Here is a 22,296-nt window from a genome sequence, read left to right on the forward strand (position 1 = left end):
GGTAATTTGACTCAAAGACCAGTGCGGGGCAATAGACGAGGCAATGCGAGATGCATTAGGTTCCAGAACACGAGTTTCCAGCAGACAACACAAACTGGACTAGGAGGAGCGAATGAGGGACTTGATCTCAGCTTGTTTTGCCAAGGTATTGAGACCTCGAACATTCCATATAGTCCAAGGGATCATTGAGAACCCGGGGTGGAGGGCATCAAGCGCAGAGATGATTTGCAGGGGGTCATGGAGATGGTGGAACCAGTAGAGGTGGACGACCGATGACTGTAGCCAATGATGGGGGAAGAATTGGTATCGATGGTGTTGAATACTAAATTTTAACTGTACCCACAGACAAGAGAATACATTCCTAGTTTCCAACCCTCATGTACAAAGGCTAGGTCTTCACCGTCATTTTTCAGAATGATTAGAGAGGTCGTACCCACAGCATATATGTTTAAGTGATCATAACTACCAAGGAGCAGACAGTCCCCATGTCCAGCACCCTCTAAACACCAATTATAGAATAATGTTGGGCGTATAACAATGTCCTACAATGATGCATTGTGTTAGTATAGTTCTACAACATCAAATTCCTATACCTAGCAAAAATGCATACATATGGAAGTAAAAACAGGGTAAGAGATGTTTACAATCCTTATCGGAGATACCCGAAAATGTCGGGATATTTCTTTGGAGTTGTCACGGAGATGTTCTAGAGATAAGTCAGGTTCACTAGAACTTCCAAGAACGGCTGCAACCCAAAACTGACAATGAACTAGAACCCCCTTAGCAATTGTGGTTTTCCCAGTCTCTCTCTCTCTCTCTCTCTCTCTCTCTCTCTCTCTCCTTTTCTTTTTTTTCCTTCCCCTTTCTTTTCTTTCTTTTCCTCCTTCGTAGAAGCTCACATTAGCTCCAAGAATGGCACACACACATTGCTTCTCTTTTCCCTATCTTTTTCTTCTTCCTGTTCTGCCTTTCTTTTCTCCTTGCCTTTTATTTCAATGAAGCATCATCATAACACAATAGCTCCTTGAGCATCATCAATGGAACATCTCTCTCTCTCTTGCTTCCCTCTCTTTCCTTCTCTTTCCTTTTTTTTTCTTTTCTTCCCCTTTCTTTTCTTTCTTTTCCTCCTTCGTAGAAGCTCAAAATAGCTCCAAGAATGGCACACACACACAGTGCTTCTCTTTTCCCTATCTTTTTCTTCTTCCTGTTCAGCCTTTCTTTTCTCCTTGCCTTTGCTTTCAATGGGCATCATCATAACACAATTACCTCCTTGAGGTTTGCTTTAATGAAGGACATAAAGCTTACTCTGTGTCTTCTTCTACTCCAATGCACAAAAATGCTCAAACCCTAGCCCTCTTCTCTCTATTTTTCTTTCTTCTTGGCAACATTCAATACCACAACATAAAACCCCAACAACCTTTCAAACACACCATTAATGAAGGGCATTTACCTCAGCTGAAGCATCGATGGGCAATGAGAACACTTGCAAGCAAGGGGGAAGCTCCTCTCACCAAAACCATGGTCTTCTTGTTCCCTTTTCTCTCTCTTTTCCTTGGCTACCACCAATGAAGGCTACTGCCCTAGCTTCCAGCATCTTCACAAGCCTTTAATGGAGCCATTAGACCAAATGGATGAGGTTGTGTATTTCTTTCAAACCCAAGGCGCCTCCCATAAACTTTAACTCGATTATTTGGCCATCTCTGCAACACCCCTCTCTTATTTTCTTCATTCAAGTTTGTAGATCTCAGAGAGATGAAGATTTTCCAACTTGAATCATCCAAATCGGAGTTAAGATGGCCAAGTTATAGCCGTTTGAAATCGGATAAATGATAAAGCTCCGTTTAGAAACTCCCAGTGCTATATGGACTGCATAGCTCTTAGCCGTTGGATTCAGATCTCAAAATGGCACCCTTAATCTGATAAATTTGATGAGCCTAACAAACAACAAATCGTGGTCGCAAGATTTGAATAAAAGGGTTGTCGCATATGTCAGGCATTACGTCATTGGGGGCAACGTTTTGCAATCTTATTGGCTGAAACGCACGCTTGTCTTGACCACACGATCAAGATAAAGGAGCAATAGTCTTTAGGGATGTAGAGGACCACTGAGCTTCTAGCAGTTACAGATAGCCCCTGTCTTTTAATAAATCAAGGCTCCCGACTTTCGGAATATTACTTTGGGCCCCCTCTGAACCAAAAAATCATAATAAAACTTTCCATTGACAAAGTCAAATCAGAGTTGCCCGAATTCACAATAATCATAGAAAGGCTCTCCGATCACAGAAAAGAATGCTAAAAACCCCTAAGGTTACCGAGAGCATTTTCCAAATTAGATTTTTTATTTTCTGGACTGGTCCCGTGAAAAAAATCTCCATAACTCCCTCATACAGGTTCGGATTGAGTCGAAACAAAATGAGTATGGTTCACGACTTGAAGCTCTACAACCTTCCAGAACATCCCATCAACAGTCTCGGCCATGCAGAAAGACCAAAATGGCCCTAAGTTTTGCAAATGTCGTAACTTCTTTATCTGATATCAAATTTGGACAAATCCGGGTGCATTGGAAAGAATTTTTATTTTCTTCAACTTCCATACTTGATTCAACACCCAGAAAATTCATCTTCAATGCCAAAAGTGCTAATTTTTAGCCCAAAAATCCACACCACATACCATAGCTGCTCCAAAATCACTCAAACAACACACTCCACACAAGACTACCATCTCATCAGAGAGACCGTATGTTGCCACGTCATCTCTACCACCTCATCATTGCCATGTGACCGAGGTTGCCAATAAGGACAACCATAAAACAACATGGACTTCAGCACAAAGAACGAACATATAAGAAGAGCGAGGATCACCTTGTCTAATGCCCCACGACAATTGAAAGAAGTCTAAAGGTGTCCTGTTGAGCAGCACTGCAAATGGAGGAATAATATTGCAAAACATAATCCCTTTTACCCAATGAGAACGCTTACAAGCAGGGGAGAAGCTTCTCTAACCAAAACCTGTTGGGCCCCGATTGTCACTGAGAGGGGGTGAATCAGTGTGTAAAATTCTTTTTCTTTTTCCAATTGTACCCCTGACGTGGCAATCACTATTGACACTTTAACAGATACATACTCAATCTACTGATGCTGCCAGAGCTACTATGTGTACTACTGACAATTCTCACTGTTGCACAGAGCTTCCTCACATAAACTGTATTACTGCCCAAAGCTCTCACAACCCCTGTATTTTTTCCTGAGCTGTCTCCAACCCCTACACTGCAGTCACGGTCTCACGCCAACACAGTCGTTTGCACGCAACACAGTCGTTTGCACATCCACACTGCACCACCATGTGGCCAGGCCTACCAGATGTGCACACCCATACTGTAGCTATCTACCCCAATACACAAAGCATATATACACAACCACAACACAGAAAAATACGTGCTTCAACAAGTTGCCTACATGCACGAAGTAATGCCCACTGTCGGGCTCAGCATCTACTCAATACTAAGTTTTGATTGTACCCACAGCCAACATTCTCAGTTTCCACCCTTCGTGTATAAAGGCTAGGTCTTCACCCCTTGTTTTCCCATAATGATCAGAGGTCGCACCCACGACAAATAGGTTTAGGTAGTAGTAGCTACCAAGGAACACACTGTTCCCCTGGATTGGGTTTATATCAATGCCCTACAATGATGTCCCATCGGCAGGGAGGGTTATGAGGCCATCTAAATGAGGTTGATATTTTTTATAGTACCTCAAATTAGGAGTACTACCCGCACTAAGCATAGGTCTATGATAGAATAACCTAGCTAAGCATACATTAGAAATACTGTAAATCAAATGCACAGGTTGATGAGAGTAGAATAGCTTACAACCCTGCAATGTCTCTGATCACTAGTTTCCGGAGATGGAACCGGGAACTCTGATTGTCCACTGAACCTCCCTCAAGTCGATGGAGAAATTGGAATCTTAAGTGCACTATGGAACTGTCCTTTCTTGCCATGCTAATCCATAATAAACCCATAATTGAGGAAAGATTACATTCAACACCAAATTACGATTAGTGAGTCCCACTTAGTTGTGGCTTAAAACGGGGGGAAAAAAAAGGGGGGGAGGGAGAGAGATTAAAGGAAGAAGTTGCCAGTTTCACATATACTATGTGTCAGCTACCTGACGTTTTCAGGAGAGTGGCTATTCTCTATGCCCAAGAGAGGCTCCAGCTCCACAACGCATAGTCTTTTCTTCTTTTTTTTTACTACTCACAACACAATCCTTTCAGACCTCGAATAATGTGACATCAGGTACGAGTTAATTCCACAATTATCCCATTACAACAGCAATTAAAAACAAAATGATTTACCTAATTTATTTTATTCTAGCTCTAGGGGACATAATGGGGACAGTGTCAATCTCAGTGGCACCCCACGTGGTACCACCAAGCACGACCCATATTTTAATGAATAATTATTGTTAGAACAAACACCAACAAATACGAAGAAAATAAACACAGATTCACACAACACAAAGGTTTAATGAGATTCATACACCGATGTCTGATGCTACGTCCTCAGGCAAAGAAGAAGATGATTCACTATGTAGAAAAGCGGTTAAAATGGAGATCACTCAAGAACACCCAAATCGCTCCAGATCCTTAACACGAAAAAAATCCAAATCTCACAATGCTTGCTCAACAAGATGATAGTACATATATATACTCCTTCAAGTCAGCCCAACCCCTCTGCTACCATCACAGATCTCAGGAAAAAAAATCCCATTCGGATCGCCACCAAAATATGTCAAAGCGGATCAATCTTTGAAACGAGTCAATAATTCGAGACCAACATAACAATTATATTATGCTAGTATCAACATACGTGAGGAAACTAAGAAGCATATTAGAGCTGATTTGGGAGTTGCCCCAATCAACGAAAAGATTCGCAAAAGTCATTTGAGCTAGTATGGCCATGTTCAAAGGAGGCCTAACGATGCCCCAGTAAGGAGGAGAGATATGATCCAGATGGAATGAGCCAAAAGGGCTAGGGGCAAGCCTAAAATGACCATAAGAGAAGTGGTGAGGAATGACATGCATAGTCTTAGCCTTGTCCCAAGTATGACCTCAAATAGAGCCTATTGGAGGGCAAACATCCATGTAGCCAAAACCCATTTAGCTGAGACTTTCCTAACTTGTTGCGCAGAGCCTCTTTCCTCTTATTTTTATTGTCCTACTCTCATCTTTCTTTCACGTATCTCATCTTTTCATCTCTTCCCTTCTCCTTTTTTTGTTTGGACTTTTTCTATTTTGTTGTGTATGGACTATGGATCCATGTAGCCGACCCCATTGAGTTGGGATACGGCTGAGTTTGTTGTTGTTGTTGCATGCTAGTATCAACATAGAATCTATATCAATGCAATATGTAACCAAACCAGAAAAATAATGGACAGAACCTGCAAAATAAGGCCCACAATTTGTCTCAATGACCAAACCATGAGCAGCATATCATATTGCTAAATAATATAGCTAAGTCAAGTCACAGGGGGTTTTCTGTCATATCTTCCTTATTGTGTAGCTTTATTAGTAATTATGTTTTCTGGCCCTTGAAATTTTTATTCTTTATTATTAAGTTGTAAATATATGGGCCAAGGCTCACGGTAGACTATTCTGAACCTACAGTGAGCTCTAGGGTTCTCTCCCCTTTTCTTCCATTGACTTCCTCATCTATCTCTTCATTCTTTCTACTGTTACAGGTGCTGATCTTCTGGTTCTTCCATCGTCACATGGTATCAGAGCCAGTCTGATCAGTTCCTACTATTATTTTCTCTGTTTTGGAAGTCCTTTAGGGCTTCTCTTCTTGTGATTTGCAGAAAGCTATGCTTTTGTATATTCTATGAAACCCTAGTTGGAAAAACTAGGGATTTTTACCAGGAGTGTTGTTGTTTTCATATATTTACTGGTTGCACCTTTCGTGGATCACTCTACAACATGAATCTACCTTGAAGAGTTCAAGTAACATACTAACATCAAGTACATGGTGTACATGACCATCCTTCTAGTAATCTTCAATTATCAAAAAGCAGGGAATCCCATCTTGACCAATGCTAGTTGTGGCTGTGGCATACACCGAAAAAAAAAAAATGACTGGCAGATTCGCAACCATCCCATCAACACACTCCCAACAATTCCAAAACATGAACAACGAGATCATTAAACTAATCCACCACGAGCAGAAGAAATTAAAAAGATTAATTAGGTATCACCCCAAATCCAAGCCCTAAGGCCCCCAGTTAATTAAAAAAGCTGCAATCTTGAAAGAACAAAAGGATTAGGTAAGACAGATGATTAAATTCGGAATTACATATTTACCTTGGCAGAGATGGCTGGAATCTCGTGAGGCCGATCGTCGGAAACTACGGTGTAATCGGCCAAGACGACGACGTTATTCTGGATTTCCTCTGAAACGCACTTCGTTCCTGAACCAGGAAGATTCAACCATATAGCTTTCCCCATAGGTAGAGAGAGACTAACCCATAATAGCAGAACCATTAGATCCTTCACCATTCTCTCCTCTCCCCTCCCTCTCCCTCTCCCTCTCCCTCTCGCCCTAAACCTCACTGTATCAACGAGTCAAGAGCCTCTCTCTCTTTTGTACCATTACCGGTTAGTTTTAAGACGTTTGGTTCCTTCAAGTCTTCACTCTCTCTCTCTATATATATCTATATAATAGACGTGTAGTGCTCTCTGGGCAATGGCAGTAAAAACGAAAAGCTCCAAAGAAAAACTCGCGCTCCATATCCGTATAAAGTGCAAAGATTCCGATCCTCCTATGATGTGTACATGGGAACTTGCTAATAGTGCTAAATAAGGATATTATACTCCTTTTGTGATTATGGTATAATAATAACCTTTCGTCTTAATATTTTACTTTTCTCATTAAAAAAGAAAAAAAAAACTATATTTGGTAGTCAATGACTCAATAAACGAAAAAAAAAAATTTGAAGAGAGAGATAAACATAAAAAATCATTGTGTAATCATATTTTTTTGACTACGCTTGGTAACGTTTCGTGTCGAAAATTAAAATTTCAGTTTCTCTGTTAAAATGTCAACTAAAACAAATGAACTACTTTTTGTTGTTCCGCCAATTCTTGTTTTTAACATTTTTTTTTTTTCACTTTTTGTTCTAAAGAAAAAAAATCACATCATAAATGTACCAAACGCTTTATTCAGTTTTTTCATTTTCATAAGATAAAAAAACTCCATAAACTTTTTTTTTTTGAAAGTTACCAAATGCAGCCTTGTCTTATTATATTTCTTGTACTTTTTTTTTCTTTTCTAAGTTATCAAACATGGATTAGCCTCAGGGTTTTTGAATCTCAGTTCGTTGGGTTGATTGTGGTGATTGGCAAAAGTTTTCTTCACATACGGGGAAGAAGAACTTCCCTTCAACCACTTTTTTATGTCTGCAGGTCACAGGTGAGAGTCATTAAATTCATGTGATATTTTTTTTATGATAAAAGAAAATAAGTTTACACGGTGAAGTTGTTTAGATTAGTCCTACTACATAAAGGCTGTCATAAATTGCATAACAAGATTACTATTTTTACATCTAAACATAAAAGACGCATTGTTTAATTTCTCATAGGTATGACAGAATGTCAGAGAGGAAAGTCATAATCAAACTCCATCTAATGGTTTTGTGGAATTAGTTGAAGTAAGTCTTAGGACATATTCAAACTTCAATGATATTCCATCCTTTATCCAAAGCAAGCTATAAACATTCAAGAACTCTTCACTTCAGTCTCCACTTCTTCCTATTGCTTTGAAGACCCATTTTGATAACCTTAAATTACCCCTGCATGCTAATGCAAAAAGTCGGGCCTGATTTTGTTTCTAATTGATTATTAGCACTAGCACAAACTAAAATAGGAAATTTCGAAAAATGGAAGACTCAGGTGTCTTTCTAACTTGCTTTCTATATCATCTGTAATGGAGAAAAACAAGGTAATTAGTATTATGATTAGGAAAAAGTTTGAAATATGAAATCCATCTATTAAATCCATGTCATTGAAATAAAGTCCATGTGCTGGAATATATAGATGGGAAGTGCAAGTCGCCTGCGTACCCCCCTTAAATCAAAGGTTGTGTATGTACATGGGACACGGATCCTCCAATGCCCCAGTGTGTTCAGCTTGCATCGGACAGTTGGCAGCACCCGAGCATGCACCCATAGACATTGGATGCATACTGGGGTGCAATGACACACTTGAGAGGATCTATGTCTCTAAACATGGGGAATGCAAACGGATAGCGTTTTTTCTCCCTATATATATCAAGAGAGGGGATCATTGCTAGGCTACGTGACCCTTGCATCAATGTAGGCCAATGACAACACTCGCTTGACAACCTTCTTTTTCCCATCAAATAAATATGGTTGTGAATTGTTGCTTGGTTGTGTAACCATTGTGCCAGCATAGGGACCAATCAAGAGATACAAATGACACATGCATCCAACCAAGGGTAGGGTGGTTTTTTGCCACCTCCTACTAGGTAGAGATATTTTTGTTCAAAAAGTATTATTTGTTATCTTGTAAATTTACAAGCATGGGAAACAATTTACACACCACATCAATGGGTGTTTTGAAAAAATGTATCACCTAATTGAGGTCCATATATTTAGAGCAGGTTTAAGCAAATAATAAGAAAATTCATACGAGAGGAAAACTGCACACTAGGCATTGCAATCTTTTTCCCACTATATATATGAGAATAAACAGATACATCAAAGCATGTAATGGTTCAAGTACAAATTCATTTTTTTTATATATGAATAAACATATGTAGTCAGGCTATGAAATTGTATTGAAATTCAGGGGAATAATCGAAGGAAGATTGAAATTGTTGTCAGCAAAAAGAAAAAAAAAAAAATGTTGTCAAGTGAGTTCATATTTTTTACCAAAAAAAATAAATAAAGAGCTCATATTCAATGGTGTAGATTCACTGATTCTGATGTGATAAATTCCAATAATTGGCTCAAGGGGTACTTCAGCTATTTGTTTGTGTCATTTATGTTTTGTTTATAGTAATTTCACAAAAAAATCATTTTTAATTTCAAAATAGGTTTTGTATACCTACACATAGAATAACTCTTTTAAGTAACTCCCAGATTAAAAAAAAGAAAAAAAAATTTAAAATTTATTTATTTCGAATACATACATAGTCGGATTAGAATAGAGGTTTACCCCACTACCCCACCCCCACCCCCACCCCCCCCCCCCCCCCCCCAAAAAAAAATAGACGAGGAAAGTGTTTCCAATGGGTGGTGTGATGGAATGCATGAGGAAACGTCAATAAATACACCATTTCCTATTCTATGAGGATAGCTCGGTCAATCCCCCAATTGTGTCTAGGCATAGGGTTCATCACACTCATCCATAGAAACCATTTTTCCAGTAAAAGAAAAAAAAAAAAGAGAAAAAACTTACATGGTAGTGATCATAGTCCTCATGCTGAAACCCCAACATGACAAATAGTACTTATTTAGGAGCAATGAACAATAATGAGGCGTGCCAACTCAAACTCACAACCAACTGACTCAAACGATAATGCATGTTTAGCCATTTTTGACACGTTACCTCATGGCGTTTTTTTATGGAATAAAGCACTTCTAGAGATGTTCAGAATATAGATTATATAGGAACATTCCTCATTTGTAAGATTATATAAGAACTCCTTTCACCAAAAAAATATATGAACTTCTCCATACTTATTTTTGATATTATTATCTGATGGGCTCTACTTCTACCCTAACAAATAAAAATAAATAAATTATGGGCTCTACTATTATTCCACCGATGAGGAGGGAGTCTCTGATTCTCTCACCAATTGGGTTGGTGGTAGCTTAGTGTGAAAATGCCCTCAACTCATCATCGTTCAATTCAACTGATTATGGATTTGAGTCTTGGCATGCACACTATCGCCTATTGGTCCTATGGAAGCACTGCTTGCCATACGGGGCTTGTCTTGGGGGTTATGATCACTACCATGGAGCACTTTTTTCTTTGTTTAAAAATAAATAAATAAATAAATAATCTCTCTCAGGTTGAATTCTAATTCTTTGTATACTCGGAGATCCATCATCCAGCACAACATATAAAAAGAAAAAAATAATAAAAAAATCCAGTGCAGAAGGCTCCAGCACAACATCTCTTTGACTTTATTTTACCAACAAAGAAACCTGGTAAGTACTGATCGCCGGTTTGGGTAAACCCGTCCAAGTTCCTCAAGCGGTAACAATCAAAGCCATAAGCAACCAAAACCAAAATTCTCTCTCCAACTCTGGTTGCCGCTGTCAGCTGCGTCGCCCCTTCTGTTGATGTGCTGCGCCGTAACTCATTTATTCTGCTTCTCTATTACGATGCAAAACTCTACCTGAAATGCGCAATGGAAAAACCCTCTCTTTGACTATCCTTGGAACATCATCCGAACTCGTAAATATCCTTCTCGTGGCATCCCTCTCTAAAACCCTCTCTGTGTCGGGTACTCGAAACCTCGACGCCAATTCCATCCCACTCTCCGAATCGCTCGTCCTTCAAATCCTCCGACGGAACTCCCTCGATACCTCCAAAAAGGTTGATTTTTTCAGATGGGCTTCTCTCAGACCCGGTTACAAACATTCTTCGAACACTTACTCACAGGTCTTCCACGCCATTTGTCGAGCTGGGTGCCTCGACGAACTCCCACCTCTGTTGCATTTGATGAAGGAAGATGGTGTTGTTGTTGACTCTGCCACTTTCAAGCTGCTGCTTGATACGTATATCCGTTCGGGTAAGTTCGATTCGGCTCTTGAAATACTGGACGACATGGAAGAACTAGGAACTAGTTTGAATCCCCACATGTATAATTCTGTTGTTGTTGCTCTGGTTAGGAAAAACCAGGTGGGCCTGGCTCTTTCCATGTTTTACAAGCTTCTAGAGGCTTTAAATGGTGATCGTGCCACTGTTCCTGATGCTATTGCCTGTAATGAGCTGCTTGTTTCTCTGAGAAAGGCTGATATGAGGATGGAATTCCGAAAGGTCTTCGAAAAAGTGAGAGAAAAAAGTGGGTTTGTGATGGATACACGGGGTTATAATATTTGCATTCATGCATTTGGTTGTTGGGGTGATTTGGGCACTTCTTTGAAACTCTTTAAAGAGATGAAGGAGAAGGCTTTGAGTTCGGGGGGTTCGCCCAGCCCTGATCTGTGCACGTATAATAGCCTAATTCATGTCCTATGCTTGGTTGGGAAGGTGAAGGATGCCTTGATTGTTTGGGAGGAGTTGAAAGGATCTGGGCATGAACCTGATGCTTTCACATATCGGATTCTCATCCAAGGGTGCTGCAAATCGTATAGAGTGGATGATGCAACAAGGATTTTCTGTGAGATGCAGTACAACAGTTTCCATCCTGATACTGTTGTTTATAATTCTCTCCTTGATGGGCTGTTCAAGGCGAGGAGATTGACAGAAGCCTGCCAACTCTTTGAGAAGATGACTCAAGATGGTGTCAGGGCATCATGTTGGTCTTACAATATTCTCATAGATGGTTTGTTTAAAAATGGAAGAGCTGCAGCTGGTTATACTCTTTTTTGTGACTTGAAGAAGAAGGGACAGCTTGTGGATGGTGTCACCTACAGTATTGTCGTGCAGCATCTCTGTAAGGAGGACCAGCTTGAGGGAGCATTTGATCTGGTATCAGAAATGGAAGCCAGAGGCTATGTTGTCGATCTTGTCACGATTACATCTCTGTTGATTGGTCTCCATAAGCAAGGTAGATGGGATTGGGCAGACAAACTCCTGAAGCATGTTAGGGATGGTACTCTGGTGACTAATGTTATCAGATGGAGATACAGTATGGAGGCTTCCATAAGAGACCCAAAAAACAGGAAAAAGGATTTTACATCTATGTTCTCATCCAAAACTGATGTAACTGAGATCCTAGGGTTGACAACTCCATCTCCCAATGATCCAGCGGGTTCCGGTGTTGGTGCCACAGATGGGGGTAGTCAAGGTGTGGAGAATCCTCATGTTATTACTGATCAGTGGTCTTCGTCCCCTTACATGGATAAACTTGCCAATGAAACGAAGGCTGCCAATCAGCCGTTTTTATCTTTTTCAGTGTCTAGGGGGCAACGAGTGCAGGAGAGTGGGATTGGATCTTTTGATATCGATATGATCAATACATACCTGTCAATCTTTTTAGCAAAGGGAAATTTGAGCTTAGCTTGTAAGTTGTTTGAGATCTTCACTGAAATGGGTGTTAACCCCGTGTGTTACTCTTATAATTCTATGATGAATTCATTTGTGAAAAAAGGTTATTTTAAGGAGGCTTGGAGTGTTCTTCACGAAATGGGAGAGAAGCTTTGCCCGGCTGACATCGCGACATATAATGTAATAATTCAAGGCCTGGGGAAGATGGGAAGAGCAGATCTTGCTAGTGCTGTTCATGATCAACTGATGAAGCATGGTGGTTGTCTTGACATTGTGATGTACAACACATTGATACATGCACTAGGTAGGGCTGGTCGGATTGATGAAGCAAACAATTTGTTTGAGCAAATGAAGAAAAGTGGGATTAATCCTGATGTTGTTACTTTTAATACACTCATTGAAGTTCATAGCAAGGCTGGTCAAGTGAAGGAAGCATATAAGTTTTTGAAAATGATGTTGGATGCAGGCTGCTCCCCCAATCATATCACTGACACAACTCTGGATTTCTTGGAGAAGGAAATTGAGAAAATTAGATATCAAAGGGCATCAATCAAGCGACACAGCAACAGGGAAAATGGTACTTGATGGTCAGGTTTACAACGTTTGTCCATAATGTTGGTCCTTGAAGAACCGAGGACATTTGTCTCACAACTGACTATCCTTAAGGGATGGATTAAAATCTCCTTCTATGAATGCTGTTTACTCATTGTTCTACTGCTTCTAAAGCAGCCACCAGATTTAATTTATTCATTGGGAAATTATCAGATAAAGAAAGACATAGTGACGGCATAATTGTACAGGGTTCCACAATGGCTTGGTTTAGTGCAACTTCTTTGAAGTGTAGTTGATTTGTAATTCATTGTTGATTGCAAACATGAAGAATAGTGGATTATAGAAGTAAAGTGGAGGTCCTGATAAGGAGAAGCATCTTATTCTCTTCATTGGAAGTATGCAATGAGCATATCCCAGCTAATTCTATCTGTGTTTTGTCCATAACTGCCCTTTTTTACTTTTGTTAGTGATGATATTTATTAGTGGACATTTTTTGCTTTAGCAGTTTTTCCTTTGGCTAGAATAACATAAGGTGTCTTCTACTTCATGTTTCGAGGGAGCAGTGGTTGAATCACCTGTGGGTTCGGATCTACTTCGGTTTGCCCATAGATTCTGATTGCCTGTGTTGCAGGTAGAAGTAGGCCATCGAACTGTCTTGATTCTTTTAATAATATTCATTCTAGTTATTTTGCGCAGCGATTTTTTTTCTCCCCTCGGTTTCTACTGATCCTCTGATGCAGGGGAGTTCATTACCTACTCCCGAAGGAAGAAAATTGGACGTCAGGCCATGGTTTAAGCAAGGGGTCCTTTTTCTTCCTTGTTGGCATGAGCCCAGCCCATTCATTCCCTCTGCCCACTTTTTCGGCTACTTAGTTGATTTTATTTCTTTTAAATTTTTTATTTTAAGCTGTTTTATTTCACTTAAAGACCTTTACCTAGACTAGAGGATTTCCTTTTTGTTTTAAGTTTCCTACTGGTTATGTAAGTTGGGTTAGACAAGTCTCTTACTTAACAAGGGAGTCATCTTTCTTTTGAATAAACAGCTTGTAGGCTATTTTGGCCATCCAACGATTTTGATGAATGATTTGGCTGTAGCCTTTTGTTGCTGAGAAAGTATGCTGCTGTGAACTCGGTAAAGAGTGAGATTCTGATCTATGGCTGTTGGTGGGAAATTAAAGGCCATATGTTCCGTTTTTTCCGTTCTCAAGTAAGTCTTATTTCATCTACTGTTATTTGTGTTATCTGAATTTTGATTTAACTTTAGATTGAAAGATATCATCGTCTGCTGGTACTGCTGTCTGTATGCTGTTGGTATTGGGATTTAAATCACAGCAAAGAACTACCAACATAAAGCTTGCTGCAGCCCTGTTTTGGGCCCTATTTTGCTGAAACTGATTAGAAGCCATAAGGGAAATCTTTCCCTTAGATCCTTGCCATACCGTAGGGCATTAAAGAACTTACCAGAAGTGACCTTCGACCAGAGTTTCAGGCTGATCTGAGCCTCTGATCTGCTTTTGCGTTAAATCTCCCTAATTTTGGTTTTTGGGTTGATAAAATACTGTTTTGATCCCTTACACAATTCTGATGGTTGAAACATTGCAGTATTTTGGGGTTTTATTACCTGAACATCATCTTACCTTTGACCAGAATCTGAGGCCCATCAATAGAGGTTGAATTTGACTTTACTAGTTCACCTAACTTTTGGGTTAGGGTTTTCTTGAGATCCTGTGAAGGGGGGGGGTGAATTCTGAACCTAGGGTTCAGTCTACCTATCCCCCACCATTCTCTGCTTGATCACGGCGGTGGGATTTGAGACTCACTCAGGTAACAAAATGATTGGTCAACATGGTGTTAGCGAGTTATCCATAGGATTCCTTTACTGATATAACTTCTTTTTTCTTTGTTCTTTGGACATTGTCACTGTTGCCAAATTCATTAGGAGGGGGTGGGGGATCAAGGGTTCTTCTTACTTGATGGATTTTGGGAAACCCTTTTTTAACAGCACTATTGGTGTTTGGGACCCTTTTTTTTGCAATTGCTTTGATTTGGTTTGTGGAACTTGTTATTGTTATGCTGTTGAATAGGAACCTTTGAGTTTTACTCTGTATTTTCAAGAGAAATAAAACTATAGGAAGGGACAGAAATCTTATATTGTCTCCTTTTCTGTTGCAGATGCAAATTCAGAAAAGCAGTTGTGGCAGCTTCGATTTGTTTGAGGGACTGGTTGCGATCATATGAAACTCTTAAGTATGTGCATTTATTTCTCTACTGTTATGTATTGTATGAATTGCTCTCTTATTAAGATAAAAGGGTCATTACCCAGTGCTGGTCCTACCTATGCGAGGTCCAGTGAGGGGTGAGTTTGGAGTCGGTCCTAACCTTTGGCATTTTTTCTCAAAGTGGCCGACCTCAAGACTCGAAGCTGGGCCTTTTCCCTGGCAGACCAAACCTTTTACCATTGCTCTAAGCAATGAATGGATTACGGATCTTGATGGCATTTGTTATTCACGCATTTGAAAAGAGTGGGGACCAATTAAGCTTTACTTATCAAGCGATATGGCAGAAAGATATGGCCGACATCATCTCCATCACCATCATCACCTCCATGAGTAGATGGTGACGATATGCGAGCCTGAGTTTGAGTCTGAGTATGACCACCTGAGGAAGTGGACTAGTCAGGGTCATCATCGTCATCACTGCCAGGTGCGGGGTTGAATGGTCGGGGGGGTCTGTGAGTGTATCCTACCCTTTATAGCCATGTAATCATCCACATCAGCACCCATCTATTCCCCTATCAGTGGGTCAGGCATACTGCCGGGCTGATCATCACTGGTTCACCTCTATCCCTCACCCAGTCCACTAGGGGATCCTCGTCATCTAACTCAACTTGAAAACATCGGAAAGCTCAATCTAGTTACTATCATTCTCTATGCCTATGCGTATGTGCTGCATCTTCACCCTCATTATAGTGCACATACACCAAGTCAGAGAGACGCGATACCTAATCAGTTCCTTATCTTTGAGTGGATGAGCAAAAACGTACTCTAGTTTTGAGGCGGAACATGTCAGGAGAGCACTTTGATTGCAATCTTCCTTAATTCTTGTGCTGCGCCCCCATAAGACACCCACAATTCAGCTGCATTTCCACAAGAAGTGCAAAGTATTATTTGCATTTCACATGGTTTACTACATGTGTAAGTAATAGAATAAGATAATGAAAGCTGAATTGCATACCAGCATCAGTATTTGCACGGCCTTGCGATTGCATCAGGGCTCCAAAACTCCTCAAGCCATTCTTGAAATCTTTCATCTATACCCATTTGGAAAATTGTTAACAACCATCCGGAGTATTTACTTGTTAGATTCCTTATGAACTACAAAAGTCACTCACCTCATGGTTGGTTATAGACTGTAGTCTACTACTTGGCTGCAACTTGGCAACCACCTGCTTCACTGTTCTAAAGGTTTAGATTCAGCCCAAGTCTATGGCTATATTGATACTTGGGGTTTAAATAGTATGCCGAAAATTGACATAGATATTGTCAATGTAAACATCAATACATTATATAGTAATGTAATCTAAATATAAAAAAATGCAATGCCTATGGCTTACCAGCCTTATTCAGTGGATGCATAAGTTGAAACTCCCAATGGTCTTGGATAATCTTCAAGAATTCCTGCTACCACGTGGATTTGTATTGTAGACATGATCTTTCATCATATCCACAACATCATATAGGTGTGGCATGGTAGGCTTGAAAGAAAAATCCACCATCTTTAATACTCTCAACTGGCGCCAAAATTTTCACCACCTTGCCCAATTGCTGCCGGAACTCATCAGATGAAATTGTTGCGTGTGCTGCCCTACTTCCAAGGGATCCTGACTCTCTCCACTAAAACAACTCAGAGGCAAATATAGATCTCAGTCCGACCTTCTTCGACTCAAAACTCTTAAGTGCAACATAGTTTGTGGCGAATCTTGTGAGACCGGGCCTGACCAAGGCCCCCTCACACTTCTCCCTCAGAAGGTTTAGTGAAAACCTAAAGGTGCTCACCTGCCTTGCTCTGTCAACCACATTTTACACCAAATTTAATTTCCCCATATCCTTCAGCATCAAATCAATAAAGTGGGTTGCACAAGGTGTCCAAAAGAGTTGATATTTACTGTAACTTGTCAACTTCTAATAGTTCCTACGAATCAGAAGTTTCCCATGTGCTCTGTGGCTTATTTTGGTGTGCTGTTCAGCTGTTCTGGTTATTTCAGTTGCTGTTTTCCGGTTATATTGTTATAATAGGAGATTCAAAAAATTGTGGACAATGTGAATGTCCAAATCACCTCTATTAAATTGAGTGGTGTTTCAAATTGTCTACTCTGGGCACGTTGTTGAAGACCAGGATTGTACAAGGAAGGGGCTGCTGGCCCCATCGAACCAAGTCCAGCCTTGGTCCAGTCACGACATTCCAGCCCCATTGAGCAGCAGTTTCTCAGCCCAGATATGGGTAGTAAACTTGTTTCCTTTTTGGTAAGGCAGGCCAGCTCAGCAGCAGTCCATACGCTCCCATCGATCGGCAGTGGTCCCCAAGTTTTGTCTTCAAAAGAATCTCCTAGATGATTTATACAGCTGTCCCGTATTCAGCTTCAAGAGAAGAGCACCATCAGCCATCAAATTGGCCCAGCTAGCTTAGGATTTAGTTTCCTATTTTGTTAGTCAAGTTAGATTCCATTTTTATAATTTAGGATTGTTTGTTAGTTTCTAACCTATTCTTACTTGGTTAGCAGGTCAGGAAGTTTATTTCGAGCTTTAGTTTCCTTTTTTATATTCACTAATGTAAGCCTATAAAGTGGCCACCATCGATTGTAATCAGTTAGACAAGTTTAAATTAATGAAATTGAGTTTTCACTCATGGCTGAGATGGCTGTTACCTTGAGGGGTGAGATACCCATTCCTTACTTCTCCCCCCTTCTCAACCCCTTCATCGATTCTCTTTCTTTTCTTAGTTTTCTCACTTATTTCCTATTGCTGTGAGTGGGTAGTGAGTGTTTTAGAAGACTTACTGAAGCCTAGAATATCAGCTATCTACAAGGAACAAGAGCAGCAACCAAACCTACCAGATCGACCTCAAGCTTTCAGGGTTTTGAGGGTGGATCGACCAAGGCTGGATCTCCACCCCATGAAACCCAATCAGCCACATCTTTTGGGGGTTTGTTCGTGGTCCTAGGAGGCCTACTCGACCCAAATTTGGTGGCTGTTGGAGTGCTCCAGCTGCTGTTCTTGAAGACCAACATTATTTCCTAACCTCTTCCCAGATCTTCCAAACCTGTGATCAAGTTACAAAACCCTTTGGAGGGTTTGATCAGCACCATAAGAGGAGCAATTGACCAGAGGTTGAGCTCCTCAGAGCTCCCTACAGCCAGCCGCAGGCTTCCCCGATTCTGCCCAGGTTTGGACTCTTGTTCCAAGTCCGTAAGACTGATTTCAGATTTCCCTACAAATCAGTGAGTTGTTAATTGGAGTTTTGGGATCCTAACTACCTAACCTTACATCACACATGGAGTTTAAGTATATATTAAAGGAAAATTGGATTGTCTAACTTCATCTCCACCTTCTGATGATATTAAACATAAAGACTGTCCTTGTTTCCCACCATTCTCATTGATGTTATATATCACTGCTAATACCTTTTCCAATGCCTCTTCTTGAGTAGTGGCTTGTTCACCTCCCACACCGTCTTATCCAAGTCCTCCAGCCCGCATTCTGTCCTACAGTCCTCTAGAATATGCTTCTCATGCCACCCCCCTCATCTACCATGAAACAAAAAGTCCCTCTGAAATCTTTGAATCCTCTCAAGAAACCAACACTGCAATTATCTTTAGCGATGAGTTGTATACTAGCTACCTTTGTCAAATATCTTTTGACCAGCACTGGTGTCCTCCCTTTAGGTAAATACATTGTTTTCTAGTTTTTGAGCTTTGTTTTCAGAGAGTTCTGAACTGGGCATACCATTTTTTCCTTTTTTGATAGGTGGGGAGATCTTGTTTTATACTAGTTCTGATGGAGTTTCAGAAGATGCTTACTTAAATGGAAAAGCATTGACTCCACCTGTTCTCCCTTCTGTTCTCCATTATGGCTCTGCTTGGGCCTTCCACCTTCCTATGCATGTTGGGAGCTGCAAAATCTTCGTTTCCTCCCTCTCTCTATTTTGTGGTATGCGAATATTAGGTTGTAGAGGGATACCATGCCTGGCCCCCTCTCCTTGGGTGTAAAATCAATAGCTTGCTTCTTTCTAACTTTGGTATTCTTCACTTGCTGCATTTCTCCTTCTCTTTTTCCAGTTTGACCTTCGCTTTGTAGTTGATTCGGAGTTCCTTGATGTATTACCCACACGCTTTTCAGTTGATCATGCTCTGCACCAAATGATATCTAGAATTTCTAAATTATGCCTACTCATTATCTCACCTGTTGAAATTCTGCTTACTCATTTTTGTGAGTTGCATGCTTATATTTCTATTTGATGGCTGGGAGATTCATTTCTTAAATTGATATACTTCATTCAAATTACACTTTTTCTCAGTGGATGTGTTTGGTCACTGGTGGAGGGATTGTCTCATAAATGCTAATATGTGGTAGCAGCACCTAGAAATTCTTCATGCTTTGGTGCTTGTGTTTCTTGTTTGTGAGAATGACAATGTAGATTATATTCCAACCAGTCAATTTATATTCTGATGTGTCGTCAGCCAAAGAGAGGTGCCGCCAGTTATTCTACTACATAGCAGGTCACATGGTTACACCATTCCTCCTTTTAAAAAGAATTAAAGAATGTTATTTGAAACCAATTTTTTCTCTTGATAAGCAGGCATTAAACCTTCCTGTGGTGATCTTGTGGAAATGCAGCACTTAGGTCATCTATACAAAGGCCGGAATAGTTCCAATTTTTATATATTAATTAAAGAGCTGAAATAAGTGCTACTAATTATATAACATCCTGTGAAATTCAACTTTTCAATCGCTGAAATCTTCAATCGGGGAAGGAAATATACCAGTTTTTTTATTTGTTTGCTATTGGAAACAGACATAAAGCATACCTTTATTTTTTTTATTTATCAAAAAAAAATGTCCCAAATATTTTAAGTAAACCGTAAATATTTGCAGTAGTTTAACCATTGAATCATCTTCAATTTTAGGTCGTTGGTCATGCATGCGTGGCTTGGATAAAATCATAGGTTTTAGCCTTTTAGGTCTCCGGAATCATTTGGCAAGGGCTTAGGTTCCACCTGTGCTGCTATGGTTTGCAGCATTTGTTAAACTTCAAGTAGGCAACCTGACATGCTGGAATTCAAATTCAAGCATGAACTTCATTAAGGGCTGACTTATGGAAACCTTATTTATTTATTTATTTATTTTTTTCTGTTTGGGGGGGGTGGATTTCCTGAATTAGGAGAGAGAATATAACCTTTTTTCTTTTGGGAGAGTTTAATCAACTATATCTAAGTAATATAGTGGGCAATTGAACTAAGTTTATTCCAGAAATGTGATCTTTTGAGGTGGGTTCATACTTCTTATTGACAATTGATATCCATGTACAAATTAAGTTGTTATCATTGTATCATCATCATCAGTGTGTTTCATATCTGGAACCAATAAAAATCTTCCCGTTCCCTATGAAAAGGACATAAAAACCTAATGGTGGGGTCAAAACCCCCACCCCTCAACCAAAAAGGAGAGGGAAAGAAAAAGCTATGGTGGAACTTACTATTGAGCTTATTTGCAAGAAACATCTCCCAAGTGCACCTCTTGTCATTGCAGCAGTGTGAGACTTGGCTTTTTTGGATAAGGTTTCATTATTATATTATGTAATCCTCTATGCTTTTCTTTCAATCTTTAACCGTTGCTTATCATTACTCCAGGTGATATTCCTGGTCTTTTTTGAGTGGAGCACAACAATGAATATGGTCTCAGAACTGACTCATCTGGTCTGCTGCTCATAATTTGTATAAAATCATGGGTTGTAGGGGTATGATTCTTAACTTAGCTCTACAATATGGTGACTTTTTCCATAGTAGTACCTAAAGTTATTTTTTTAAGTCATTTTGTTGCTATTTTCATTCTTTATTTATGTTTTGATAAGTTCCTTCTCTTGTTTATACCTTCCATGGCATGCGCTTTTTCTTAATGAATTTCCTTTTTTCCTGTAACTCATTCTCTTCTGACTTTTTGTAAAATTAAAATCATTTTTTCCCCCTCTTTGAAACCGCAATTTACCAGTCAAAATCAGAACCAGGCCTCATTTCAGTTCGATGACTGGTCGAACTTTAATGAACTGTGCTTCAATCCATCATGTTCTTCATGAATTATTTAGAAGGTATTTGGAGCAACAGTTTGTGCATACTGTTGTTGGGTGTCATAATAGTGATGTATGAGGTGGATGTGATTTGGTTGTGACCAATCTAATAGGCTTTGCACATCCATATACCAAGTTGTTTCAATGAATGTGTTTGGTAGGGTTTAAAGTAGGTCATACCAAGCCTAAAGTGAATGCATAATTGTGTGAAACAATGTTCTGATAGCAAATTGGATTGATATCTTTTTCATGGGTTAGGGACAGTAAACCTCAAATTGGGTTCCCTGAAAATATTGAACAGTTCGTTTGTTTCGTTTTTCTATTTACTGATATCAGTTATGGGGAATGGATTTGTTTGTGAATGTGTTTTTAAGTGCTTGTGCTAACTTGTGTTGAGAGCATCAACTTACACATGAGTTTTCCTTCCCCACCACACATCCGCCCCCCCCCCAAAAAAAAAAAAACTCTCCCCTCTTCTTTATGTTTTGTTTTGAACAGGTTTTCAGAAACAACTGGTTGTGATCATTATATTTGTAAACAGTTATGAAAGTTGAGACAGCTTACTGGTTGATGGAATTGTGGTGTTTGTTCTAATTTTATCATTGGCCAATAACAAAAATAGAGCTTTGAAAATCCTAGTCTATGGAATGACTACAAAAGATGCATGCCAATACACTGACCGCGGAAAATACATGGGTGCATAAATGAGAGAGTATTTAATTGGGCTAGAGTCTGTAATCGGACGTCGTATGGCAAAACTACATGTTACAACCTGATAAACTTATCTGGTTAGGTCGTGAAGTGACAATTTTCCCATACTGTAGAACTGTTTATTTAACAATTTGTAAAGTATTACCACCCCCTTCACCCCCCAAAGTACTGTATAATTGTTTTTTTTAATAATTTGTAAAGTACCATAGACACTATGACCTTGTGAAAATCGTCTGTAGTTGCTGTACTGATGTAGGGGTTCCTCGCCACCCGACGCTCTCAGCTGTCTGATGCTCATCACTCGCAGTAGAAGCCAGAGGGTGTGGACTCCCCCCCCCCCCCCCCAACCAAAAAAATTACTATACACTTCTATTTATTAGATTTCATATAAAGAGATAAACCTCACTGTAAACCTATGCCCTTTGGCTAATTCTTATCCTATAGTTCAGTTTAATT

The 22,296-nt window shown here is 39.8% G+C and overlaps 2 protein-coding genes across 5 annotated transcripts in view; one reads left to right on the plus strand and one right to left on the minus strand.

Annotated features, from left to right (window-relative positions):
- LOC122066632 (transmembrane emp24 domain-containing protein p24delta3-like) overlaps window positions 1-6,641 on the minus strand; it is a 35,678-nt gene extending 29,037 nt beyond the window's left edge. The window contains exon 1 of the mRNA XM_042630463.1: window positions 6,358-6,641. Coding sequence (XP_042486397.1) covers window positions 6,358-6,552 — 195 coding nt within the window. The 5' untranslated portion in view covers window positions 6,553-6,641. The remainder of the gene's footprint in view (window positions 1-6,357) is intronic.
- Window positions 6,642-10,168: 3,527 nt separating this feature from the next.
- LOC122071836 (pentatricopeptide repeat-containing protein At4g01570) lies at window positions 10,169-21,990 on the plus strand. 4 transcript variants are annotated; one of them, XM_042636265.1, is made up of 6 exons: window positions 10,169-13,184; window positions 13,295-13,420; window positions 13,885-13,996; window positions 14,962-15,036; window positions 20,696-20,802; window positions 21,628-21,990. In XM_042636265.1, the coding sequence occupies exon 1, from the start codon at window positions 10,426-10,428 to the stop codon at window positions 12,820-12,822; it is 2,397 nt and encodes a 798-aa protein (XP_042492199.1). In that variant the 5' UTR covers window positions 10,169-10,425; the 3' UTR covers window positions 12,823-13,184; window positions 13,295-13,420; window positions 13,885-13,996; window positions 14,962-15,036; window positions 20,696-20,802; window positions 21,628-21,990. The 4 variants fall into 4 exon arrangements, with proteins under 4 accessions (XP_042492199.1, XP_042492200.1, XP_042492198.1 ...); XM_042636266.1 differs by having other exon boundaries at window positions 13,353-13,420; XM_042636267.1 differs by having other exon boundaries at window positions 10,613-10,816; window positions 10,927-13,420.
- The last annotated feature ends 306 nt before the right edge of the window (window positions 21,991-22,296 follow it).

Source organism: Macadamia integrifolia, chromosome 2 (assembly GCF_013358625.1).
Source record: "Macadamia integrifolia cultivar HAES 741 chromosome 2, SCU_Mint_v3, whole genome shotgun sequence".
NCBI lineage: Eukaryota > Viridiplantae > Streptophyta > Magnoliopsida > Proteales > Proteaceae > Macadamia > Macadamia integrifolia.

Bases quoted from the DNA above. Each gene is read 5' to 3' on its own strand.
- LOC122071836 (XM_042636264.1), top strand. From the start codon at position 10,426: ATGCGCAATGGAAAAACCCTCTCTTTGACTATCCTTGGAACATCATCC.